The sequence below is a fragment of the Cyclopterus lumpus genome, chromosome 18 (genome assembly GCF_009769545.1).
Source record: "Cyclopterus lumpus isolate fCycLum1 chromosome 18, fCycLum1.pri, whole genome shotgun sequence".
NCBI lineage: Eukaryota > Metazoa > Chordata > Actinopteri > Perciformes > Cyclopteridae > Cyclopterus > Cyclopterus lumpus.
Window position 1 is genome coordinate 8,418,965 of NC_046983.1, and position 27,616 is coordinate 8,446,580.

General features: G+C 40.5%; 2 protein-coding genes across 4 annotated transcripts; one reads left to right on the plus strand and one right to left on the minus strand.

Annotated features, from left to right (window-relative positions):
* The first annotated feature begins 3,051 nt into the window (after positions 1–3,051).
* On the plus strand, positions 3,052–21,457 carry LOC117747866 (solute carrier family 2, facilitated glucose transporter member 4-like). Of its 2 annotated transcripts, none has more exons than XM_034557364.1 (11): positions 3,052–3,621; positions 5,134–5,229; positions 6,439–6,599; positions 16,326–16,450; positions 16,813–16,928; positions 17,113–17,275; positions 17,925–18,112; positions 18,274–18,378; positions 19,199–19,300; positions 19,388–19,591; positions 19,700–21,457. In XM_034557364.1, exons 1-11 carry the CDS (start codon positions 3,589–3,591, stop codon positions 19,916–19,918), a joined length of 1,512 nt encoding a protein of 503 aa, XP_034413255.1. In that variant the 5' UTR covers positions 3,052–3,588; the 3' UTR covers positions 19,919–21,457. The 2 variants fall into 2 exon arrangements, with proteins under 2 accessions (XP_034413255.1, XP_034413256.1); XM_034557365.1 differs by having other exon boundaries at positions 5,162–5,229.
* A 97-nt stretch (positions 21,458–21,554) lies between these two features.
* LOC117747867 (Y-box-binding protein 2-A-like) lies at positions 21,555–25,078 on the minus strand. 2 transcript variants are annotated; one of them, XM_034557367.1, is made up of 10 exons: positions 24,912–25,078; positions 24,223–24,286; positions 24,064–24,097; positions 23,885–23,974; positions 23,571–23,813; positions 23,272–23,360; positions 22,968–23,172; positions 22,635–22,766; positions 22,482–22,551; positions 21,555–22,165 (listed from the first exon to the last, which is right to left on the minus strand). In XM_034557367.1, the coding sequence occupies exons 1-9, from the start codon at positions 24,988–24,990 to the stop codon at positions 22,513–22,515; spliced, it is 975 nt and encodes a 324-aa protein (XP_034413258.1). In that variant the 5' UTR covers positions 24,991–25,078; the 3' UTR covers positions 21,555–22,165; positions 22,482–22,512. The 2 variants fall into 2 exon arrangements, with proteins under 2 accessions (XP_034413258.1, XP_034413259.1); XM_034557368.1 differs by having other exon boundaries at positions 23,293–23,360; positions 24,912–25,032.
* Between the last annotated feature and the right edge of the window lie 2,538 nt (positions 25,079–27,616).

Consider the following 27,616-nt stretch of genomic DNA (forward strand, 5'->3'; position numbering starts at 1 on the left):
AGGGGCTGGGTTTTAATTCCGTTCACTATCCAATCACAGAGCGTTGTGACCTCCGACGTCCGCACACGTAACATCGCGAAACACTTCTGCTGCATTCACGATTCTCGGAAATATTGCAATTTAAAAATGAACCTGCAAAACAAAAGGGATTGTTGCAATATACTTGTCTGTATATCTGAAGGACTATTTGGAGTGTGCGGCTCTCTTTGTTGTGTAACACACATGCATATATTAAAACAACTCCAAGCTTCTCCTGAGCATGAAAGCAACCAGACGACATCATGATGTATGGAAAGAAAAAACGCTGACCTCATGTACACCATTGGTTGCTTACTTAGCTATGAATGTACTATGTACAGCAATTTCATATATTAGGATATGCTTTGCCAGCAACAAGCAATGTATGTCGATTGAAGTGGCAGACGTTTACATTCACAAAAAATCTGGATACACTACAAAATATATATTTTGCCCTCAGAAACCTTGGTGTAAACTCGAATAAAAAAACAACTATAATTAGTTCCTTGCTATTATTGTAATTCTTTGGTTGTATGACATACTCCAAAGAATAAAATTACAAAAAATGCAAAGTAATTAGTTATAACACCTTGCAGTTGTAGCTGTTGTTACTGTAAACCTATCTGTGACGGGTGAACGCACACACTTATTTCTCTCTCCAGCAGGGTCAGAGGTCAACTTTGAAGCTACAGCCACCTGGAGTGGGCAGGGTCACCATCTTACTGGAGGACTGTCAGTCGTGGTTTCCTGCTTGGTTTGGGATAGTCCTAAAACTAGAGGTTACATCTGTTAATTTCACACTTAGACACTGTTTAATAATCTGCTTTTACAGGCTGGACAACGTTGACTTTCATCACCCTTCAAATGCCCTGTGCTGATTAGATAAACTTCTCCACCACTGGGGTCCAGAGCTGCCGAGAAACTCAGAGCAGGACCTCACTCAGGTGTTTACAAGCCGTAAGCAGGTCGGGCCTTGTACTGAACTGGCAAGAGTCACATCCAACGAGTACGCACTGAAAGTTGATTCTCATCGGTCCCTCTGGATGCAGAGACGTTATTGGTGCCTCTCTGCGGCCAGGTGGCTGTTTGACCTTTGAGTGAATGTGCTGATAGTGCCAGTGAGTCCACTGTGAACTCGATCCAAGTGGCATAGATGCAATAGTGAGGTATAACAGGACAGAGTCTGGGCAGAAAGAGAAAAGAGAATTTACATAATGTTGCAGCAGACTGTTGTGTGCAATTACTTTCTCGAGGCGTGCATGTCGTGAGGCAGGACAGGAGCCCACGTGAGGGTGTGTGTGTCTGTGTTTTGAATCCTCTCCAGTGGTTACCAACGAACACGGTCCAGAATGATTGCAGGCGTACAGCAGAGAGCGCCATACATATGAATGAACTTTTCACATCTAATTATAATATGGTAGTGGTCATAAGGTGTGCTGCTATACGCAGCTACATGGAGAATAGACTCGGCACAGAGAAGCGTATCTCCCAAAATGTCGATCTATTCCTCCAGCTCATCTTGAACTTTGTGAAATCATGGTTGGTAATCCGTAGATTGCCTTTTCAAAACAGTACACGGTATTGATGAGATAGTTTTTCTCCCGACAAATGACAGAGACGCAATTTGATATGAGTGTTATTGCCGGTCACACACAGACACTGACCATGTCGTGCAACACCTGCCATCCATCACGCTACTTTATTGTAACATGATCATGAACCAGCTGATCCCACCGACCACACACACGCACACACATAGGTCCAGACAAGAAGGAACAGTATTTATATGGGCTGTGCTTTTGTAAATAATAGAAGGCAGGTATGTCTGTGTGTGCATGTGTGTGTGGTAGGTGTGCCTTTTTGTTCAGATAACAGTAAAGCACACATTGGCAGCCTTTCCATTTTAGGGACAACACAGTTGACATTTTGCATTGTGAAATAGTGCTGAACACTGCATGGTGTCGGGTTTCACACTTATTTATACATTTTTAGTCAGTACTCTTAGTTCCATCATTGTTCTTGGCTCTCTCTGTATGAATTCATGTGATACTTTTTGGCCTGATGGCACAAATGAACTCTTAAAGTATGTTGGTGAGGATCTACGGCACTATTCTGATGGTGTAAAGTTACTCTACATTTAGTCCGAGTCACACACAGACACATGACTGTTGGGGGCTCTGGATGAGGGGTGTCCGGTTCTCTTTCTCAATGTTCGTATGAGGGCAGGAAAAGGCAAAGGCGGCAAGCTCCAAGGAGAGAGTGGCGTGATGTGGAGGTGTGTCTGCAAGGGGTGGGCCTGAATCTTTTGATTGAAAGATCTAGAGCAGATATTTTACCACTGAGATCTGCTCTCTTCCCGCCCAGTGCAACCCTCCCACAACACAACCCCGAATCCCTGCATCGGACACACCGCTAACCGATGCACAAACAGCCCCTAACCACAACTAAACTGTTAATGTTAAAGTGGCGCAGCCCAAATTTAGGGTCCACCTGTTGCCTGCGGGAGGAGGAGTGAGCTTTGTTGTGTGCAACAGAGGGGGGAGGGTTTGTGGAACAGGGGGCTGTGGTGTGTGACCCCTTTGGCATGTGATCTGAAATAGAAAAGGGATTTATGGCTTTTGGGAAGACAGACAATGGCAGCCAGTGCAGCAAAGACGAGCCCCTCTCTGCTGCCCATGTGAAATGTTGAGTCATAGCTGGTTGCATGGTGGACTCTGACTTGGGTTCCTCTAAGGTCCAACACATGTGCAGTGCAGTATTTTACCGACTGTAGATGACGCTTCACAGATTTGTTGGTCAAAAAAAATCTGATCATTCAACATAATATTACGAATCTTGGACCTCCACGAACAAAGAAAATAGTCAGATGCACCACATTGTTGGATGTGAGCCTTTTAATTATTTGTTTTACATGAGAGAGTTTATAATTCTTGTATATAAGGCCAGACAAGATTATGTAAGAGGGAATTTAAACAGGGGGCCCTGATACCTAATTTGGCCCTCAGCAAACCTCTGGCTCATGAGCTCCAGAGATGTTTGACTGTTGATTTAAAGAGGAATCTTAAAATGTAATCACATCTATCTCTCTCTTTTCTTCCCCTCTTGCCATAATATAAACCAGAACTCCGCATCTGTAAGATAAGTTCTGTCAATCCCTTCAGCCAATAGTCTTTAAGGTCAGAAGAGCTTTATGCTCGCGTCTCGACCTCTGTCAGAGGACCTCTAGATCAGCCCACTGGGCCTCTCTGGCCTGGAGTATAGCCTCACCCCCAACCCTCTCGATACGAGGAGAGGCGTGCACGTGGGTGTGCTGCTGTCACTCTATTCCAGCTGGACGGACACAACACAAAGTTTAAAGAAGAGAGGACACGCCGCGGCACAGGACGCACCAGGCTGATCACTTTGGGCTTCTCCTTCGGATTTTTACGTTTCTGTTCCGTTTTGTCGTTGTCAAAGTGCTCACGGTTTAAATCGGGGGGGCTTGTTGTCCTTTTGGGGGAGTTTCACGTGTCTCCATTTGGCACCAGACGCATCTGTCATCAAGCGTTACTGCCTGGAGCTGCCAAAGTCATGCCGGACGGGTTTCAGCAACTTGGAGGGGAGGTATGTATGCTGCTTGAGAGCGGTACGCATTTCACTGTTCGGTGCCGTATTTCTATTTGGAGAGATTTTAAGCTCAGGTTTGTCTACATCATGCAAAAAAAGAAGTAAGAGCAAATCAACGCTTTTCTATGCCATATTGCAGGTTGCCTCGTATTAATAAAAGAGAGAATAGATTACATTGAGTCTAAAATAATGTACAATTGACAATAATAACAACAATTGACAATAATAACAACAATTGACAATAATAATAACAATTGACAATAATAACAATTGACAATAATAATAATAACAATTGACAATAATAACAACAATTGACAATAATAATAATAACAATTGACAATTATAATAACAATTAACCTTGTCCCTTGCAACAACAAGTAACTATACATGCTGAATGTAAAAATCAACATCAGCCCTGATCTCAATGATGTGGCCCTTATTTAGTCATGAGCAGTGACCTTGACCAGCCAAATATCTGAGTTTACAGGTCAGAACTTAGTACTGTGAGTTTGTTATAGGCCACCTTGTTTGACTGGTTCCTTTTCCCCACCCTTGTAAACAATGGCTGCAAACACCGTCTGTGACAGGTGGATCTTCCAGGGATGTGGGGACCTCTGATAGCTCACAACATATAGCGTGGAAACTCAAACACAGAGCAAAGGCGCGATGTGAGTTCTCAGGAATCAGATTCATTCGTGATTAGTGAAAAGTAAATGAATTACTGAGCATTCAACTCTGCGTGAGGCTATTTTAAATAAAATGCATGAAGTGTAATAGAGCATAACTGGCTGCTTCTGATGTTTCACCTTTTCTGTTGAAAGGACACGTGTACACACACACACGCACACACACACACACACACACACACACACACACACACACACACACAACCTTTTGTTTTGGTTTGTGAATACTAAACAGCACTTATCTAGAGACTCAACACAGCAAGGTCAAGTTAGATGCACGCTAACAAACATACAAACTCAAACTTTGCTAAATTATCCATAAAACTAAATACAATACAAGACAATAAGAATACAATACAATAAAGTCACATCATATTGTTGTTGTCAGGAGGCCCCGCATCACCAAAATGTAAACTTTATCCCAAGCCATGATGGGTGTTTTCTGTTTTACCAGCAGGTCTTAAAAGACGTCATATGAGCATATATTTCTGTTGGGTAGTTATGTCTCTACCATGAAGCTGCTAGTTAACTAATACGACAGCACACTTACTTTGCTCGAAGGGAAGACCTCATCTCCCCAAGGGGTTGTCTTGCCTGTCACCGTGGAGACAGGTGCCTGTAGCCTGATGGGGATCTGCAGGGAAGTTAAAAGGAAGCGATTTGCTTACATCAGGATCACTGCTATATATAGTTTGAGGGAGAACTGCTGCAGCTCTTACGCTCTCTTATATTTGCCATTATTATCTTTACACTCACTGTTCTGAAAATATGTTGTTTTTTTTACCTCTCTCTATGTGTTTCTTTGTGTGTGTTTGTACTCCAGACATTGACTGGAACCTTTGTTCTCTCAGTCTTTACCGCTGTCCTGGGATCTCTAGAGTTTGGATACAATATCGGAGTCATCAATGCACCTCAGAAGGTAAAGAAAAAAAAAAGCAACGATCACCGGGATTATGATCAAAACTAGCCAATTAAATTCCGTGAAATTGGCAAACTGGTGTCAATCTGCTGTTAAGAATGGAGGCGGGTTAAAAGAAGTGCAACGCGGGAGGCGAGCACAGTAACATTAAACCAGACGTCAACTAAGTTGTTTCTCATATTTTCCAGATTTTACAATGTGATGTGTTTGATGCCACAACATCTGCCTCAAAACGGTGCCGATGGTGTTTAGAAAATAAACACGGAGGAGGGAAACAATTCCTGGAACACAATGCAAATAACATTTAATATTTCAGAGGGCAGACAGGAGACCAAAGGGAAGTTTGTTAAGCATCTTATTTATACGGAGACACTGCAAGTGTGCCTCTTTCTGTCTGGTTTATGAGGAAAGGAGGGGGCTATTTGATTAGTGCATTATTACTGCCACATCCAGGAGGCAACATGGTGCTGCACACATGATGCCTTTGCTTAAAACACACTATGTGTATATAGATAGAGCTCATGTTGCAGCCACATCTGGTTTTCCAGTATGAAGGCATGTGAGAAATGTACGATTTATGACTGCCAATATAATGTACTGTAGTATATGTTGCTCTATTACAATGACTGGTATTTACAAGTCAGAACATATTTCCATTCAAATCCATATATTGTTATGTCACACTGTAGTTTGGCATTAGTAACACATGCACAGTGAGTCAGAGCTCAAAGCGAGTCCGGTGAGCTGTCTCTGCCGCCGGCATTCAGGCACCTGCTGATGAGCCTCGACCCTCAACTACAAACCCCACTCAGCTGACGTGGTTTCCTGAAGACACTAAAACCAGAATAGACGCTGATCTGCTGTGTCTTTATGTGTGCGTGTGACATGATGAGACAGTTTTGTTGGTCATTAAAATGGAGCCGTTTAAAAAAAAAAGAGGCTAATATAGGCAGATTTATAGACAGCTGTAGATTATCCTTTAATCTTTGCACTGTGCATCCTCCTCCGTGTGGATTCATGTTGCCGGTTTCTACTTTACTGTATTGATTCTCGACCCTGGTGTTAGTGAGACATTTACAACGGCTGACTTTAAATTCCAGTTGGGCTTTCAAAAAGATAATAAATCTCTGTATTCTTTATTATGTGTCTTCCTCTGTTCCTGTTTCACTCTCGGGTTGTTGAAGGTGCTTTCATCTGTGCCCTGTGTAGATCATTGAGGAGGACTATAATGCTACATGGGTGCACCGGTATGGAGAGTCCATCCCCGCAGGGACCCTCACCTCCCTCTGGTCCCTGTCTGTGGCCATCTTCTCAATTGGTGGCATGCTGTCCTCCTTCTGTGTGGGCTTTGTCTCCGAGTGGCTGGGCAGGTAGGGAATCACGCAGGATGCAACACACTCTAATCTACGCATTTTTACTGGAGTTGGGAGTTATTTATTCTGTGTACTGTTGCATGAACCCAAGCTCTACAAACCCACACTGTAAAAAAAAAAAAAAAAACATAAAATGAAGGTCAAATGACTGGCAGCAGCGGCTGCCAAACAAAAAACGTAAAATGAAGGTAAAATATCTTAATTCAAATAAAGGGCGAAAAACATAATTTTACGGAAATTTTCATTAAAGGTTTTGTAGTGAAATACTGTTATTTTACAGATTGTTCCTGTATTATTACAATCAAACACCTTCAATAAAGGGATATCACAAACAATTCTGAAGAGAAAACTTGTTATTTTACAGATTCTTCCTGTATTATTATGATGAAACACCTTCAATAAAAGGGATATCACTCAAACTTCTGCAGAGAAAACCCTGTTATTTTACAGATTTTTCCTGTATTATTACAATCAAAAACCTTCAATAAAGGGATATCACTAACCATAAAATGAAGGTAAAATGACTGGCAGCAGCGGCTACCAAACAAAAAACATAAAATTAAGGTAAAATATCTTAATTCAAATAAAGGGTGAAAACCATAAATTTACGGACATTTTCATTAAAGGTTTTGCAGTGAAATACTGTTATTTTACAGATTTTTCCTGAATTATTACGATCAAACACCTTCAATAAAGTGATATCCCTAAAGGTTCTGCAGTAAAAGACTGTTATATTATCATGAAATATAAGCTTTTCAGATTACTGTGAAAAATACGAAATAAATTGATACATCTACAAGACTTTCAACATTTCAATTAAACGAGGGGTTGGAAACTTAATTACAAATAAAATACACACCATTATCATTTACAAAATCAACCAATTATTCACAAACAGTTCTTCAGAGCCCCCCAAGAGGAATTGAAGAACTAATCAGTCTATCTTGACTGTTAGTTACAATTATGATGAGGTCTTTTCAGAACCCCAACTATGCAGTGTATTAATAAGTCAAATCAAAACATACCGCAAAAGGTCAATGAATCTTTACCATAAGTGAGATAAAGAACAATCTTCTAAATCAGCCCGATCCTTGGTGCATCTGGGGGGAAAAAAGAGAAAAGGACACACTAAGATTCACTTCCTTAGAAAGTAGGCTTGGAATTGTTTAACATTCCTTTAAACAAGCTTAAACAAACTATATTCAAATTGTCTGTACCGACATTTGCCATTATGAAACATTTTGTCATTCTGAACACCGAGTCAGCTTTGAGAATGCTAGTTATTAAATGTTTATTAATTAAAACATGCACCTAATGCATGTTTTAGCACTCCCGTCAGAAAAAATGTGAATCACGAAAAGAAGAAAGACTTGATTCACAACAATGGACACTTTTCATTGATGTATCATACAAGGTAAAAAAATGTTAAAGCCAATTGATACACCAAAATCAAACCAACCACCTATAATTGTATTAACTGCAGCTGCGTTTACCCTGTTATGACAAGAAATAAATAAAGGATTGATGATGATGACAACTCTACTACGGTGGCCCTGAGAGCTCAACACACTGCCACTTAAGAAAACACATGCAACTAGACAAAACACAAGCAAATTAAGAAATAAAACTTCATCAATTTGACAACACATGTCCAGTATTTAGAAAACATGCTGCAAATACAGAAAACGGAAGTGTTTCCAAAGGACACTATTGCTGAACACGGATTGAACACGTTTGTTGCTGCTACAGTTTGAGACTCATGAAGTTATTGAAGTTTGGTCCGTGTATCACCCGTTGATGTTTACGTTGTGGACTGACTTTTGCTGCTGCTTTACTCTCCACGGAAAGTGACCGCTGCACACAACTCACAGGACCTTGCAGAGCGAAAAAGCGGAATTCTATCTCACATAACATCAGCCTCGAAATTAAAAAAAGGTTACGTTAACTGTAGCTTGCATAATAACCATATAAGCAATACCTTTATCAGTGGTGGTGCTATGCACATTTCACAAGGTAGAAGTTGTCTGCATGGGGATTATTTAAGGAAGGAAGTCTCCTGGGAATGCTTGGCGTACTGTAGCATATACCTCTGTATATTCGTTTGTCTAATAATGCCTATCTGATTATTATGCAGGCTACAGGCCGTCTGTCCACTGTTGAACCGGATAGTAAAGTTTAAAATCTGTCAAATCTCCTCAGAAATAATAATGACTGATATAATTCTGCTTTTCCGCTCTGCAAGGATATGTTCAGAGGATTAAAGGATTGTTCAGAGCAGGCTTCTTAAATGAACACACAGTATTTTTACAGTATGTATGTGTGTTTTTATGTGTATGTATGCATGGATGTTTCTGATTAGAAGCACATTTTTGCTGTTTTAAGTTGTTTTTATGTAAGAACAAATCCAATCTCTGTATGTCTTGCCTCTGTTTGCCTACCTGTCCCTGGGTTTATTTCTGTGTCCCACCATCCGGTGGTATCTTGTCACTCCTGGTTCTTCAGCCTTCTCACTGCTTAGGATCTCACAGGTGATGCACTGCTTAGGGTGATGCACTGCTTAGGGTCACTCCTGGTTCCTCAGCCTTCTCATGATCTCACAGGTGATGCACTGCTGATGCACTGCTTAGGGTCACTCCTGGTTCTTCAGTCTTTTAATGATCTCACAGGTGATGCACTGCTTAGGGTCACTCCTGGTTCTTCAGCCTTCTCGTGATCTCACAGGTGATGCACTGCTTAGGGTCACTCCTGGTTCTTCAGCCTTCTCATGATCTCACAGGTGATGCACTGCTTATGGTCCTTTGCTGTGTGAAGTACAGTGAAACAGTGAAGAATACTGTAAGTTATATCTCAAAGCTGTTCCCTTGGAATATAAGAAATGCTTCTCATTAATTAATAACTTATATACTGTTGAGAAAGCGGTAACGGCACACCATACATTTAATATATTTTGGATTACACTAAACTCTCAAAAACCCGGGGGACATGATACAGGGGACATGTTGGTGGGGGGCATGTTGTGGAGCACAGAGCGCGCACCTCTCCCCCCCCCAGTGACATGTCGTGGGGACATGTTATGGAGCGCGCACCTCTCCCCCTCCCCTCCCCCATAAACCACATTCAAGAATGTTTTTCTGGCCTGGAGACAGAATCATGCTAACAAGCTAACGTTACCTGTAGCTAGTTTACTTAACTAGCTAACCTAACTCTTTGTTACAGTCTTTTTATCCGCCAATAGCACCACTATGAACTGTATTAAACACTCAAATTAACAGATTTAAATGTAATAACGTTACTTTTTAAACATTTAAAATGAATTATCTCAATTTCTTTATATATTTGTCTAAAATGAAATAGTTTTAGACTGGGCTAGTTACATAAATTAAGGACATGAACACAAAACATAACATTACGTTAGAAAATAACAGGGAAAATGTTTTCTTACCTGATCTTCAATATTTTTGCAAGATATAAATTCACTTAACTTTATTGAAGTGACCAGATCCCGTTTGATCCTTCCTCTGTGTTCATATGCCAGTCTTTTGTTCTCCGTTGACATCCAACAAGTCAAATTCACAGGTGTATTTGAAATACTCAGGTAATAATGCAGGTAGCTAATACTCCAGGTAATACTCCAGGTAATAATGCAGGTAATAATGCATGTCATGCAGAGCTGACAACTTTTCAAAAAACCTTGGAATGAGATTTTGTCGGGGGTGACCAAAATGTTGCTGTGCACGCAGCCACACACGTTGGTGGCTCAAATATCAGGAAATTGGAATTCATTTGGCGTTGTGCCCATGTTGTGCCCTGCATTCTGGTGGTTTGTGGGGCCCATAGTCGTTGATAGGGGCGGCCTACTGGAGATGGAAAACATTGGTTACATTCTGTGAAGCAAAGACATCGTGGTTCGCCTCCAGGAAATGTTGGTTTAAGTAGATGTTATTTCATGCATTCTAGTGGATCTTTGGGTGGTATGCTAAATATGTGCAATACCTGAACTTATTCTGATTCATGTCCATCTGCTCATGACTTGCAGGGCCTTCTAGACTTGAGCTGAACATTCAACCAGAAAACTATTGTTGTGCCTCAATGACTGTCTATGTACCACAATATAGCCTAATTAATAGACCTGTGTTTAAGATTTGACCAAGGTAGGTTGATTGACATTTTGATTACAATGGTATTCAACTAATTCTTAACTGAAACCTAACCTATATTGTTAATAATTGTATTCTTAAGAGCAAAGATTAGTTAGGGAGAAATATTTTTCATTATGAAACAAAAAAGTGCAACAAATAAAGTGCTTAAACAGTAGCCTTTTTAACCAAAACAATGGTTCAACACATAAATAAAATAACAAAAAATGAGGCATCGGAGATCAGAATTGTTCACGATTTGTGGGCACGGTTGTACTGGCCTGTGGCCTTCTTGGAGGCCTTGATGACCGCTGAGGGGCTCCCATCTGAAGCAGGGCTCCAGGTCGGCCATCTTTATGGCCATGATGGAGGACACAGGCTATTTCTGGTCTTTGTTTTATTTAGTCCCACAACTGAAAACACCCTCTCAGCATCTGCATTTGAATGGGGCAACACCAGGACCAGCTTGGCGACGGCAGCAAGCCTCTGAAATTCTTTGGCTCCTGTCACCTATTGAAAATGAACCAAGAACAAAATGGAAAAACATACCATATTTTGTTTTCATTAATACTGTAAGTATACTGTAACAAACTTCAGATATGCATAGCATCATATATGACACACTATATGCATGCATCAATAAAAGCAACAGATGTAGTCAAGCAACACCTGCCAAAAAAAATGTATACCTTATGTTTCCTTGTTGCCATTCCAGCCCAGAAGCTGTCCATATCTGTCCATATCTGTCCATATCTGTCCATATCTGTCCATATCTCTCTCTGTCCTGTCTGTTGCTCCTCTGTCTGTTGCCCTGTTGTTTCTATAAATTGTTCTGGCTGTTCTGACAGTGGCTGGTTCTTTAAATAATATAATAAATGTTGCTCCAACACATTGATCCATATGCAGTGTTTCCTATACATTTAGCCTACTCAGCAGTGGTAGATTATTATTATTATTACTACTTAGCCTCAACGCAAGCACACACAAGTAGAGGCCCAGTGTTTAAAAGTGGTTCTTTAAACAAAATGAAGCACCCAAATATTCCAAAACAGTTTTAGTGCCATTACCTGCAATAACCAAAATGAGGACTGACAGCAAATGGAGATGGAACAATCAACAAAAATCACTGCATATATTGCATTCTGTATGTAGGCCTATATGAAAAGCTAATGGCTGGATTGACATCATGGTGATGTTACAGTTACATTCATATGGCCCATAGTATGACCCTCTTGCATTTTAACAAATCCCTAACCTTTCCTTTTGAACCACCACAATGCCAACTGTGCACACATAACAATGTAATTTTCCCTAATTTTCACTGTTTTGCAGTGTTATGCAGCATGTTAGTTTGGGCCTCTACCCACAGCAACACTCATTTGCCAACATTGCCATTATTCCATACAAGTTGCAACATTTGTTTTCAGACTTTTAACTGCATGTAGTGAGTCATCATTGCAAAGCCATTTCCCCCTCTTCTTGTCTTTATTGTTCTGCATAGCTCAAAGCCAGCCAGGTCCAAGGTGTTGGCTGCAGTGGTTAGGCCATTAGCCATCTTTGATATGGGACAATGTACATTTAAATTGTTGAACATCTCACTGTAGACAGTGACTGTCTTTAATGTATTTTAATTGTTGATGGAAGCAAGGTCAATTCAACAGCAATTGTGCAGTTTGATAGGGCACTAAGTCAGCGTCATCTCCGGGCTAAATTGGCTGAATATATCCTAGGTATCTCTGCCAATTTGCTTCGAAACGGCGTCCGCGAACCGAGGTCCATCAGTGGGCTAAACAGGCTGACTTCAGCCCGCAAACGGACGTACATTCAACCGCTTTTCTGAATTAGCACAGTCTATGGCCGGATTATGCATGCCCAAGACGGCATGCACTTTTGCAGCACTGGGCCTCCATCACAAGGGCAAAGGTCACCCTCTTTAGCCGGCCTAAGGACGTCCAAGGTGGGCTGCCACTACGGCAGAATTTATTTTGGTACTTTCGAAAGTGGAGAATAAGGTAAGAAATAATGGTAGGTCTAACTACAGTGCTTATAAGACTAGAAATGTTTATTGAAGGTGGCTTCATAAAGCTTGTTAGCTAAGTACTGCTGGTGTTGTCTTAGATTATGGTTTATCAATGACTTTTTTAACGTAATAATTAGGCATTTCTTGTTGTGTAGAATTGTTTGCTGTATTTCAAGTTCAAACAGATGACAACAACAGCATGTGCTCTATTTTTTCCCACTGGCTACAGTTAACCCGTTAGCTAAATACCACTTATGTGTCCCTTAAGTGACCATGTGCACCAAGTGTTAGTAGTTTAAAGCAACGTTAAACGTCTTAGATTATGGTTTATCAATGATTTTTTCAATGTAATAATTAGGCATTTCTCGTTGTCCCAAGTTGTTTGCAGCAATTCAAGTTTATACAGATGTCTACAATGGCATGTGCTCTATTTTTCTCCACTGGCTACAGTTAGCCTGTTAGCTAAATACCACTTATGTGTCCCTTATTTTACCATGTGCACCAAGTGTTAGTAGTTTAAAGTAACGTTAAACATCTTAGATTATGGTTTATCAATGATTTTTTAAATGTAATAATTATGCATTTCTCATTGTGCCAAGGTTTTTGCTGCATTTCAAGTTTATACAGATGTCTACAACTGCATGGGCTCTATTTTTTCCCCACTGGCTACAGGTGACGATATTAAACCACGGGCTACTCTTCATAACAGGCTTGCCTTTGACGACCAAGACAGTTGGTCCACCACAGCCATTGATATTTCACATCTTACATGCAACCTTATCTTGAGGCTTTAATGCATTATAATCTGCTTAAAGCACTGTCAAATTATAGTTATAAGCACTCAACAATATTAATGATGCTTTAGAATAATCATAATACATTAGAAAGTATTTTATAATGACTTATAAGGTCAAGTATCATAATACTTTATATATTTATTTATATATATATATATATATAATATATTGCTGGTCACTCACTGCCATTCTTTTGCAACGATCATAGTGTATTATAATTCTCCTAGTTTTACTATATTATCATTTTATAATACATTATAATCACTATTATAATGCAATGTCACTAAAAGTAGTTATTGGGTGCTTTAAGTAAAGTAATGAAATTCCTGAGGTTTAGGCAGATATAATACATTACATGCTGGCTATAAGTCACTATAAGTTGCTTTAATTTAAGTGGAAGAAATCACATTAAATCTGTGCAAGAACAACACACAAAATGTTGTAAAATTAATTTTCTAACAGAAATCGAGTTCTCCAGTCTTACCTCTAAAGTTATACAAATAAGCTATCACTACTGTCCCTGTCATCTGCTGACAAAATCGAATCCACTGGTTAAAAACAAAGTCTGATTGTATAGAAGTCTATGAGAAAATGACCCTACTTCTCACTTGATTTATTAATCATTTAAGTAATCATTTTCCTAATTAATTTATGGTCTCAGTTGCTATAGTTTCAAGTCTTCAATGCGACCCAACATTAATTTGTAAATGATGTTCCCATTTAGAATAAAATAGAAGATAAAGCAGGTTATGCTTTAGGGAAGGGCTACCTTACAATGTGGCATTTGGCAGATGCTTTTATCTAAAGCGAGGTACATATGAGATCTTAATACAACACAAGCAAGGTTCTAGTCAGGTGAGAATCAACAAGATTAAGTGCCATGAAGCACATAGTTTTATTTTAAATTTTTGGGGATTACAGTCCATCAGGTGACTCAAGAGCTATGTCTTTAATCAAACTCATTTACTTATTCTTTTTCTTACAGATATCTGATGTTTGAACATGTTTTGGGAAGAGGGTCTCCCTGGACCCCTCCAGCCAAGAGTGTTAACAGTATTCAGATTTTATATGAAGGCTATTTTGTAATGTGCCTTTTCATACTTCAACTAAAAATAAAGGGTGTTTGACGCTTCACTGTCTTTTGTGTTATTCTTCGTTGTGCCTTGCCACTAAATCCCATATAGCAAAAGTTTCTGCTGCACTGCTCTCTTGAGGTTCAAACTTTCAAGCATGTTACACCATTTAGCTGACGAATTACAGAGTTTGAATGTAAAAGTACACATTAATATAAAACTACACTTATTTACCTTAAAATAACAAAGAAAATCATTAAATTGTTAGTATGGACATAAACCGTTAAATAATGAGCTAGATATTTAATTACATGTAATTATTGTTATTTTACATGAATTTGTATGTAATTTAGGTGCAGGTGCCTATTTGCAGCTGTGTCTGTGGTTGATAACTTTTCTGTGCTGCCCAATATGACAGTCCAACTCTAGAGTTTGAATGCACATCATCAGATCCCACCGTCCAGTTTCTAGTCACGCACTCTTTCAAGGATGTTCCTAGTTGACCCAGTTTCCCTCTGTAACCTGAGCTGGGATGCAAAATGGACTGCAGCCCCCAGCTTCCACTGATTCAAATGGGATCTTAAAAGAGCTGGCAACACGGGGTAGCATTCAGTTTGGGTGCCCTCAGGACAGGGTCTTCCTAAAAAAAGAAGTACTAGTGTGGCTGGTAAAGACGGCGGGAGCTGCTGTGACCTCTGAAGTCAAAAGGGATTCAGATGCAAATTAAGTCTCTCGTCCACAAATAGAAGTTTACTTTTAACAGTAGCTCTTATTGTTTGGTGGGTGAGACATAATGGGGAAGGAGTCTGACAGACATGAGTGGAGAACTTTGAAACACTCACTGTGCAGAATGATGTGAAGGCTAATTCACATCAAGAAAGGACTTTGCAGTCAATTAGTGAATATTATTATTAGTTATATTTTTTATATACATAGACTTTGAATTGTAAGAATTTTTTATTAAGTCATTTAACCTTTTTGTGAAAAATAAACGTATATCTTATAGATCTATATACCTCTCTCTCTCTATATATATATACAGTATATATATTATATTATGTATATTATATATAATGCATGACATCTCTTTAGGGGGTCTTTAAATATCTTGATTGTTTTGTATTTTTAGTGTTAATTGTCATTCTTGCTGGGCAGAACTGGGAAATATGTGGAACATATAAACATTTGGCATTACTTGTAATGATCATGGTCTAATATAACTTTTTGTAAGGTGTACTAATACCAGACTTGCAAGGGTGAGGATGTGTTGTATTGGAATTTGTTTTAAGGTTGTTTAAGAATAACTACTAATTTCAGGCTAACTCAGCTAGAGTTAGCACTGAGTTAGCAGCTAACGGCCTCAACGTTTTTGTATGGCACTGCCCTCTGGAGGCTTTGAGGCAACTATCATACTGAATCTGTATATCAAACAGCACACAGACTAGATACATTTTCTGTACAATGTTCATTATTTAAATACGTTAGTGTGTGTTTCAGTAATTGCGTGGCCCTTTCAGTACCAACAGTATTTTTTTATGTTTATGATTTCAACAGCCTTTTAGCAAAAATATTTAAAGAAAAAAATCTTAAACGTATTTGAGTTTATGCTGTTCTTATGTCTGATGTCAGATTAGGATTTTAAAGTCTGTTGAATTAATACAAAGATACTGAAAGATAAAGTCTGTGTTTTCTTCCAGGAGGAAAGCCATGCTCATAAACAACATGTTTGCCTTCATTGGTGGAAGTCTGATGGGGTTGTCAAAGCTCTGCCGCTCCTTTGAAATGATGATCCTCGGACGCTTTGTCATTGGCGCCTACTGCGGTGAGCAGTCCACTGTTTTATTCTCTCCTTTTCATTGTTTTATTTACATATCTATTTTAGAGCAGATAATTCACATTCACACGACTACAAACACATCCAGAAAGTGACTGAATATGTCTACAAAGAGATGCAAAATGTCTAGAAATATACACAGACCGACTACAGGGGGATTTAAAATGACCAAAAAGAGACATAAAATAAGCAAAACGTCTACAAAGAAATGCTAAACGACCAAAAAGGGTGTCTCTTTGAATCGGTGGCTCTAGCTGGGAGCCCTTCACGTGACTGTGCCTCGGGGGCCATCGTCTCATAATCTGTCCATGCACTTGATGAAAGTTCCTGACAGCTTTTCATCGCTGCAGGGTTGGCGTCAGGCTTGACACCGATGTATGTGGGCGAGATAGCTCCTACAAGTCTGCGAGGGGCACTGGGCACGCTGCACCAACTGGCTATCGTCACCGGTATCCTCATAGCACAGGTATGACAGCATACCATGATGTTGCTGAGATGATAAAACATATCTGTATGAACCCCTGATGCATCGTCCCATTATATGAACAAGTGTTCCCTGAGTTCAAGGTTTCTAAGAATATTTTGTCATAGCCTTTCCTTGAAGTTGTTATCGCATCTTGCCCTCACACTTGATCCCTCTTCCTACGCAGGTCCTCGGTCTGGAGTCGTTACTGGGCGTTGCGGACTTGTGGCCAATTCTGTTGGGTTTATCGGTTGTGCCGGCTGTATTTCAGATGGCACTTCTGCCTTTCTGCCCTGAGAGCCCTCGCTTCCTTTACATCGTCCGCTGCCAGGAGCACCAAGCCAAGAGAGGTGAGTAGCGCTGCAGGGCTCCACACTGGTTTAAGGACATCTTGAAGGCTGTATTCTGTAATAAAAAGGACACTTTCATCATCATTGGTTTGTTTTTGGGAGATCTAAAACCCAAAATTATGTGCTGGTTTTCGTCGTCACCAGCACAGAGAAAGTTATCTACCTTGCGCAACCTTTTTCAAAGCTATAATGGTATAATGGATTTCATTATGCAGATCAACATATTTATTTATTTTTAACTTTAGAATTGCTATAATAGTTGGATCGTACTGGACTACCTCCATATATCTGTTGCTAATCAACATTTTGTGAGAGAAGTGAATTCAGACCAACCTGTGTGTGTTAGTTGGTTTCTAAAAAACCTCAGAGGGCATTTATGTGACCTGAAGACAAGGTGGCAAGACACCATTCTTATAATTTGGGCTGAACTTCTCCTTTAGTCTTAAACTGAAGCTGAGGCAAGACCTGTCTCCATGTTTACCTATCACTGACAGTACAGCATCTTGCTATTTGTACTCTGGGGTCACTTTATGGAACATTGTTGGAGCTGAATGGAGAACAAGTATTTATAGGCCTTTAACTCATCGGGTGTTCATAAGAATATTCTAATGGTACATACACACCTCTCACTTCTCACTCCTGTGTGCAGGCCTGAGAAGGTTGACCGGCAGGCAGGACGTGAGCAGCATGCTGGCGGAGATGAAGGAGGAGAAGAGGAAGATGGACATGGAGAGGAAGGTGTCTATCCTGGAGCTCTTTCGCTCTCCGCTCTATCGCCAGCCCATCATCATCTCCATCCTGCTGCAGCTCTCCCAGCAGCTGTCTGGGATCAACGCAGTGAGTCAGCGGGGTCCTTCATTAAAAAATAAATAAATTCATAAATCACATTATTCTCTACATTTTAGTTGTATACGTGCACCTGGCATGAAGTCCCAAAAAGAAAAGTGAATCAGTGCAGTATGTTGACATAATCCCAATCTGTCTACCCGCCTGTTCAGATTTTCTACTACTCCACCAGTATCTTCATGAAGGCAGGAGTCCAGAGTCCAGTCTACGCCACCATCGGAGCAGGCGTGGTAAACTGTGCCTTCACCGTGGTCTCGGTCAGTAACACTTATCTAGGCTTTTTGATGCCACTCCTCCTTCCTTATCTCATTTTGAATCTTCAAACTTTTTAGTGCAATTACTATGATAAAGATTAGAGTCCTGTTGTTTTCCAAAGAGTGTCTCTATTAATGTTTAAAATGGTTATCAAAGAGCAAATAAGAGAACACGGCTGGTTTTCTTGGGCCCGCCTCTTGAACATTGCGTCATCCAAACAGGCCAAGATGTTTCAATGTCATTGAAGGGGTCATGCGGGGTCATGAGGCGAGATTGGGCAGCACGGTTCTTTGGATTGCAACGTCGATCAGCCACTTTGGTCCAAACAAAAATATCTCAAGAGCTTTTTTTGATGGAATCATGTAAACCTTTGCTCAGACACATCATTATTTAAGTGAAACGTGTCCACAACTATTGGATGGATGGTCATGAAATTAATTTTGTACAAACATCCACGTCCTTCTCAAGATTAAGTGCAACAACTTTGGTGATTGCCCCGACTTTTTCCATCTCGCACCATCATCAGGTCAAAGTTTTAATTAGTCCAATACTTCTGTTGAAGAGCAAAGGAAAGACATTCTTATCAGCCCTCGCTTTATTGGCTCTAATTTGTAAATGTCAGCATGTTGGCACCGTCATTATTAGTATGCTGATGTCAGCATTCAGAAGCGCCACTACATAACGCTTCAAGCTTGCCTGTAACTCTTGTTGTGACAATGAATCATATTTGTGGCTACATTTATCAACTAAAGTAGAATATGTGAGTGTTTCCTCCAATTGCAGACTGAGGATTAAAAACTTCTGTTTTCTCATTCCTACCAGCTCTTCCTGATAGAGAGGATGGGTCGACGGACGCTCCACATGCTGGGTCTTGGAGGAATGTGCATCTGTGCCGTCATCATGACCATGGCTCTTGCGTTGTTGGTCAGTCTCCCAAACATGCGAGCATCCCACACCGGTATGTCCCCTTTCTCTACAAACCTCTGAACCGTTTCCCCTCCCACCTGATAGGACAGTGTCCCATGGATGAGCTACATTAGCATGCTGTCCATCTTCGGCTTTGTGGCCTTCTTTGAGATCGGTCCGGGTCCCATCCCCTGGTTCTTTGTAGCCGAGCTATTCTCTCAGGGTCCAAGGCCGGCTGCCATGGCTGTGGCCGGCTTCTCCAACTGGACCGCCAACTTCATCATCGGCATGAGCTTCCAATATGTTGCTGTGAGTATTTTTTACCTTAAATTGATGTTGTGGATGTCCTGCGCAAAAGGTCCACGGACTTCTGCGTCTTGTATCTTTTAATCTGGACTTATCGCCATCCTTCCCCAGGACCTATGTGGGCCATACGTCTTCCTGATCTTCGCAGTACTCCTCCTCTTCTTCCTCATCTTTACATTCTTCCGGGTGCCAGAGACACGGGGCAAAACCTTCGACCAGATCGCCGCAAACTTCCATCAGGACTCTGTAGGAGGAATGATGGACATGGACATGGATCTGGACAAGCCCAGCACCGAGCTGGACTACTTGGGGGATGAAAGCATCAACTGAAAAGTTCCTGCTGAAGAGAGATGGGACTGAGTACATCTTGGAATGGGCCTGACTCCTAACTTTTACTTTCTGACATATTGAGGTCAATTGTTGAATTCATCTAGATTGTGGTGCCAAAGCAGTGTTACTAGTGTGACAATTTGGGTGTTTTGGAATTGTCCTTTGTTGGTACCACAGCAATATGAGGTTATGAATTGAGCCTCGACAGGCTAGAAACCTATGGATTAAGAGTTGACTACTGTAGTTTCAAGGTGAACATCAGAGAAAAGCGTCTGGACTGTTGAGGCATTGACTTCCCTCGTGGTTGGTAGGATTTTATTCCACGGCGATGCACTTGATGGCAATATTGACAGACTGAGGTGGAGAGACTTTAGAATTCCTGCACTTTATCTACAAAGACATCCAACATTTTCAGAGTTTGGACATAACCCCCCCCTCTCAGAAATAGCATACACAGCCATAGAGCCAAGTATACTTGCATATTTTGTACTAAAGCTGTGAACACTAGATGTGTAAATCCAACCGACTGAAGAACTTTTAACTGACAGCATTCAGATTTTTACCATTTTGCTGAAATTACAAGATCATGGTTCACAGAGTTGTCCAATTGGTTTGAATTAAGATTTAAATCCCAACACCTTTTGGTACCTATGGAACCCTTTCAATAACGGTCAATTGTCAAGTACCAAAAGCTGGTCTGAGATCTTTGATCATACAATTTAATTAAAAGGATAGATTTATATTTAGGCAAATTCCGGGTCTGGCTTCTTGGGTAGATTTAAAATTCTGAATTTTAAATTTACAGCAATTACATGTTTATTCAAATTTAAGATTAAAAAGAAAAAGAAAAGTATAATTGTGGCATCAAAACTCAAGTAATTGGATCAGTGTAGAAACATCTCAGATGATTCCCAACAACGTGCCAGCTGATCCTACTTTACTAGGCCTATTTTTCAGAGTGTAAGAGTTCAAAGCCTTCATTGCCAAACCGGGCTTTCATTCATGTAGTGTGTTCCCAGCTTCAGAAAAAGTGCCACCATAAGATTTGTGATCATGGAAAACTTACTGCACAAAAGCTACTTTTAAAGAAAAAAAAAAAAGAGCAAACTATTTTAGTAGTTAACGTGTACATATATATAGTGTGTTAATTGGTTCTTAATATTAAGGTATGAGGGTCTAAAAGTTTCAATTTTGTTATGCACTCCAGTAGCTGTGAACAGAAGCCAGATACACAAGATGTAAGATGTGCAATTAAAAATAATATATAAGGGCTGAATGTAAAGACTAGAACTTTTTTAATTTTATTACACAAGCATCATATGTTTTGTGTTTTTCTTGTTGTGTGTGCAGTTTGCTGTCTATTCTTTAATGGTGTGCATCACTACCTTCTGATTGTATTCAAGTTGTTCAGAGAGGATCTGTAATTATGATGCGGTGGTCATTTAGTGACTAAAAGGATGAAAGTACTGTATAATAATAATAATAACAACAATGAAAACACCAGAGAAGGCCTCCAGTAATGTATGCCTTGTACTTGAAATTGTGCTCAATATTAAAGTAATTCAAAAATATATAATAGTCAAAAGCAGTATCTTCTAACCTACACCTCAGTCATCAAGAAAAAAGGACTGCATCCTGAGATTTGCAAACATGATTTATTAATAAGCATTTTTACTACCGACATTGCACATAATCCCCTCCAAAGAAAAGCACACACACAAATAAGTAAAACACAAAAATAAAGTTTTTCATCAAACTTTCCTCAACTGAGGAGATGAAGGGAGTAGTACGTTTCAAGAATCGATTGAGGTGGTACCAGAACTAAACTGACTCCCATAATGCACCACCAACCTCACACCTGCTTGGTTTTCCCCTCTTCAACCAAATTTTAAAAAGTTAAATAAAAATCAAGGCTGGTTCCTCTATAAACTTCTTGATTTGTCCCATCTAGGCAATTAAAGAAAAATTGTTTTTAAAGGGGGGTTGGAATAACTGGGCTACCAAGCAAATTGTCCATTCTATCCCGTTTGTCTTTTTAAAGATGTACTTTCAATTTCTAAATATGCACCCACCACCCACCTGTATCCCCTTCTTCCCTACCTCCTCACTCTCTGTCCCCGTTTAGACAAGAGGGGATGAGGCCTGAGGGATGGCAGCGAGACAGGGTGGGTTGGAGAATGGGGACGTGCAGGGAGGGGAGCGCAGTGCATGTGTTCTGAAATAGGTCCAGTCCTCCAACCCTAAGACCTATAAAAAACAGAGACAAAAATTAATTTAAACTAATTAAAGAATACGAAAAGGAGGTAAGAGACTAATGAAATGGATGCATAAAAAAAAAAGTATCTGAAATCCAGGTTCAAGCTTTCACTGGAATATGTTTTTAATTATTTATTTAAAAAAGGACTTAAAGTACAAAGAGAAGTCCTTAAAGGACTAATCATAAAAAATCTTGCCATCATTCCACCTTAAATCCATACAGTCAGTTAACATAAGTTTGTCCTCTGAAAGATCCCATGTGTCCCAAGAGGTGCAACCCAACACCCTGACGTCTCCCACCGCTTACCAAGGGTCATGAGACTGTCCTCTCACGAGGGTCACTCTGTTGCTGCTGGGACTGTTGTGTCAGCTGCCTGCTGTTGGGAAGAACACCGTTTCAATAATTGGGTCCACACTATGAACATAGGTGATCTTTTAAAGACCAGTTTTGCCTACTTACCTCGGGTGATTTTGGCGTTTTGGGAGAGGTTTTGGGGGAGCGCTTTGGTGATTTTGACGTGGATTTAAGGTCAGCTGGTTTGGTGGTCTGAGGGGGGGTACCAGGCTCTGATGCAGACTTTTCTGTATCGTTCTGCAACGTGTGCAAGTAATACAATTGTGTTAAGCATGCAGTAAGCACGCACAGCTGTCAGAAAAATCCCCAAACAGTTTTAATCCAAAATAGAATTGAACCAGCAAAATGATGGCATGCACCGTAGGCCGCCTGGTCACAGGGACAGTACCAATGCCATTTGTGCAGGAAGAAAAAAGGCATCATTGATTAAGCACTCACTTTCGAGGTAGAGGACTCTGAGTTCCTTTGCCTGCGCCGTCTAGACTGGCGCCGTTGTTGTTTCTGGCCCTCAGCTGCTTCTCCGTTGGTCTGGGGGCCCTCAGAGGCCTCAGTCTGAGTCACCTCTCCTTGCTCCTGGATCTCTTCTGGAGCAGCCTGCTGGCCGTTCGCAGCCTCGTCAGGAGATGGCCGAGGGCGGAACGGTCTGTGAGGGCCAGGACGGAGGAAATATTGGATCAGCTTTGAAAGTCTGTAATACAGAAGCAGAAAATAACACGAAATATAGGCAACGTTGCCACGTCACCTGCGGTATGGGCGCCAGAACCTGCGCTGTGGCTGTCGCTGCGTTTGGTCGCCCTCTGCCACGCCGTTCTTTTGCTCTCCAGCCTCAGCCTGACAGATCAAGCAAACAAAAACAACTAGTCCGATGCAGAACAGCTCTCATTTGCCAATTTTGAAATATCCCAAAATACCAGAGCTGTTCCTAAACGTGTTGAAACGTTACTTTATTTAATACCAAACCTGCTTTACACCACTTTAACTCTACTTGAAGTTAAAAGAAAAAAAGAAGCCCTACAGGCTGTCGTTTGCCCTTCAGCTTACATCTTGAGTTTCCTGCCGCGGTCGTCGGGGTCTCCGACGGCGTTGCTGAGGTTTCACGCAATCGTTCTCTCCTGATCCCTCTCCCTCAGCAGCGGAGGATTGGCCATCAGCTGGTTTGCCCTCCTCACCGGGCCCTGGGCTGCGTGGGAAAAATCGCCGACGGAAGCGGCGTTTGTTGGGAGCGTAGCGACTGCCTTTGACTGGAACGCCACCCGGACCGGTCACATTGGCTGCTTCTGAGCCCTGTGGGACACCAGAGAGGGGCAGGAGTGTGACGTGTACAATTATTTAATGAAGTAGATACTGATTCTTACCTTGGAGGCTTCGATCACATCAAACTCAACAACCTCCCCGTCGCCAACACTGCGGAGGAATTTTCTAGGATTGTTCTTCTTGATAGCGGTCTGAAGAGACAGATTTAACATCCCGTCAACACATACCTTTTTATATCTTATTTTATCGCACCAATTCAAGAAAATGCCCATCGCCTTACCTGATGAACAAACACATCTTCTTTGGTATCATTTCTGAGAGAAATAAAAAGATAACTTAGATTTTATTTAAGTAAACTTATTTTTTTTTAAACTGAAGATGCAAATAAATCACAGTGGTACGAGTAATATAGGTGCCCCAAAGTTATAGAGGAAAGTACCTGTTTATGAAGCCATATCCATTACGCACATTGAACCACTTCACTGTGCCTTGGACCAAGGTGGCTACGACAATAAAACAAGAGCACATGATTAAACTTGTATCGCAGGGACATTTCACGAGACAGTTACACGCACACTAGAAACTAATGGTACCGCGCTTGTATCAACGGCAGCCCTGCGTACTGGCATGTACCAGGCCACGAGGGGGAGGGGCTACATGATTGTCGTGAGCGGCTCACGTTGGAACTCACCTGAGCCTAATTCTTTGGAATGATTTGCACCTGTGTGAATGCGCGTGCACGACTGGGTCGGAACGGGCAAATAAAGAGGACATTGAGATCACGCGGTTAACAGACACTTTAAATACAAATAGTGCGGCTTCATTTTCCCTTTCCTTCAGAGTGCAGAAAAACTTAAAAAGGACGCCGCTAAACTAAACAATGATTGACCCGTTATTTGTCGATTTAAAAAAAAATAGTTTTACACATGAAAACAAGTTTTAATTCTACATTACTGGCACCACAAAAATGCAAATAAACAAGTATAAATCAGTTTCTCACTAACGTCCATTTGAAAACGCACACGAATTCAAATTATTAAAAGTTGGTAACGTTAGTTTCAAAGATTTCCTAAAACAACTTGGCGCGCGCGCACACAGGGTTGTGCTACCATCGCTCTCTCCACCCACCTATGACTTTCCTCTCCGGCTGTGGCTTCTCTTCCTCAGTAACCGATGGTGGAGCGCTCTGCGCCTCGGCGTCGGTCATGCTCGCTGTGGGATTACGACACTTTCACCCCGGAGTCCCTTCCCGCCCCCTTTTCTCGAAACTTTTCTTCTGCTTCCTCTTCTTCTGTGTCAGGTCGCGCGGCCGGTGGCGTTCTTGACGTCACATTACTGCCTCCTTCTGGATGTGATGTGAACCTCATCTTCCTCCAAGTCGTGATTGATCAAGGAGCTCACATTCAAATATATATATATATTACACTGGCCTCGTTTGTCCTGTATTAAAATGAGTACTTAACGTATATAAAGTATATAATTTAATATATATAATTATTTCTATATATAATTCTCTCTCTCTCTCTCTCTCTCTCTCTCTCTCTCTCTCTCTCTCTCTCTCTCTCTCTCTCTCTCTCTATATATATATATATATATATATATATATATATATATATATATATATATATATATATATATATTACACTGGCCTCGTTTGTCCTGTATTAAAATGAGTACTTAACGTATATAAAGTATATAAGTTAATATAATTATTTCTATATATAATTCTCTCTCTCTCTCTCTCTCTCTCTCTCTCTCTCTCTCTCTCTCTCTCTCTCTCTCTCTCTCTATATATATATATATATATATATATATATATATATATATATTACACTGGCCTCATTTGTCCTGTATTAAAATGAGTACTTAACATATATAAAGTATATAAGTTAATATAATTATTTCTATATATAATTCTCTCTCTCTCTCTCTCTATATATATATATATATATATATATATATAGAGAGAGAGATCATATATTATATTATTATATATTATAATATACAATGTTTCCCTCCTGAATGGGTTGGAGTTTGGCCAGTAGGGAGAAGAACAGACTGGCTCCAATAGTTTTCATTTTAGTATTATGTATAATGGGATAACCTATTATTCGTGAGCTGTACCTTCTCTTTATAAAGTGTATATTACATCACTGAGTAGTTAGAGATGATAGTCATCAGGAAGTGACTCTGTTATCTCAGCTCTGGTTTTCGGCTGCTCTGCACTAAAGAAATAGTTCATCCTAAAATTAAACTTACGTAATGGACTTGATTGCTGGATGAGCTGTCTGAAAAGGTCAGAGTTGACTTAGATAATGTTTCTGTTATTAGGCTATGAGGTATATCTTGCTGTGGGCCTGGTGCTCCAAAATAAAGTTAGGAATAAGATAGCAATTATTTGGGTTTGGGGTGCCGATAACTTTTGTCTTTAATTCCAGCCTTCACCACATAGGTCATACGACTCCAGTTTCACAGCACTAAATTTAACCCAGCAGCTCTAATAACTGGCAAGTTCAATGAAACCAAGCAACGGGTCTCTGGACATGAAACATACTCAAATTAGAAGTCTAATTATTATTGGCAGAGAAAGGACCCCTTTCTCAAATATATTAAGGGAAAAAACAACATGACCAAAAAGGGGAGAACAATAAAGTGGTCCGTAACTATGTGCTATGCCAATGTCAGCTGTAATGGAGAAAATTAAATATATCCTCACTGCCATTATGAATCCAAATGTAATGTATTCACGGTTATATTTTCTCACAAGCTTTGGAGCTTTTACGGGCGCAGTGTTGTCTCACACATCAGTTTTTTTTTTTTGTAAATACAAAGTGTGTCTCTACTTGCTGATTTGTTATGATCGTTTATGATCGTTTGTTCGTTTTTTAACAGTCCCTCCATGGCCCACTAGGTGGCGCTCCGAGGTCCACCAGTGGGTCCCGACCCAGTGGTTGAGCATAAACTGTTCCAGAATACATTGTAGACATTCTATTGCAGTTACATTGTATCATATTAATATAGCATCTGTATTCCAGACTACAATGTAACAAACTTACATCACGTGACATCACCGGCTGCCATAAAATAGAAGTTGATAGATAGTGACTTTATTAATCCCGCAAGAGGAATGTTTTTCGCTACAGCATTATTTATACATACAGCTAAGCAATAAAATATGAAAAATGCACAACATATACATAAAGAATAATATTAAATGAACTAACAAAATAAAACAAACAAAACAGTAGTGCAAAGATGTAGCCAAAGAAACAAACTAACAACCGTGTAACGGTGTTGTAGTTGAATGATTGATTTGACCAGAGGTGATTTATTATATAGTCTTATAGCAGTTGGCAGGAATGATCTCCTGCATCCGTCCTTGTAACAGCGGACCTGAAGCAGTCTGTTGGAAAAAGTGCTGCGCTATCGCAATAGGTGGTCCGGGTTATCCAATATGAACAATAATTTCTTCAGTGTCCTCCTCTCCACCACCTGACTACCTCCATAGTCCAGTTTGCAGCCAATGATGGAGCGGGCCTTCCTCACCAGTTTAGTGAGTCTGTTGGTTTCTCCAGCTCCAACACTGCTCCCCCAACAGGAGAAGTACAGAGCACTGGTCCAACAGACTGGTAGAACGTCTTGCTGCACACATCGAAGGATCTATGTTTCCTCAAGAAAAAGAGTTGACTCATCCCCTTCTTGTACACAGTGTTGATGTTGGCCTTCCAGTTCAGTCTGCTGTCGATGGAGACACCCAGGAACCTGTACTCCTCCACCATGTCCAGGACTCTCAGCGGTCGTTGACCCCCACCACCCGCAGCTTCTCACTCAGC

What these genes read in the sequence shown, in the direction of transcription:
- LOC117747866 (XM_034557364.1), top strand. Translation starts at nt 3,589, where the DNA reads ATGCCGGACGGGTTTCAGCAACTTGGAGGGGAG. An exon ending in CCGGTATCCTCATAGCACAG is followed by an intron (nt 16,929 to 17,112) that starts GTATGACAGCAT and finishes CTTCCTACGCAG; the next exon opens with GTCCTCGGTCTGGAGTCGTT. An exon ending in TGAGCTTCCAATATGTTGCT is followed by an intron (nt 19,592 to 19,699) that starts GTGAGTATTTTT and finishes ATCCTTCCCCAG; the next exon opens with GACCTATGTGGGCCATACGT.
- LOC117747867 (XM_034557367.1), bottom strand. Translation starts at nt 24,990, where the DNA reads ATGACCGACGCCGAGGCGCAGAGCGCTCCACCATCGGTTACTGAGGAA. An exon ending in ATGTGATCGAAGCCTCCAAG is followed by an intron (nt 23,814 to 23,884) that starts GTAAGAATCAGT and finishes GGTGTCCCACAG; the next exon opens with GGCTCAGAAGCAGCCAATGT. An exon ending in TTCTGGCGCCCATACCGCAG is followed by an intron (nt 23,173 to 23,271) that starts GTGACGTGGCAA and finishes TGGCCCTCACAG; the next exon opens with ACCGTTCCGCCCTCGGCCAT.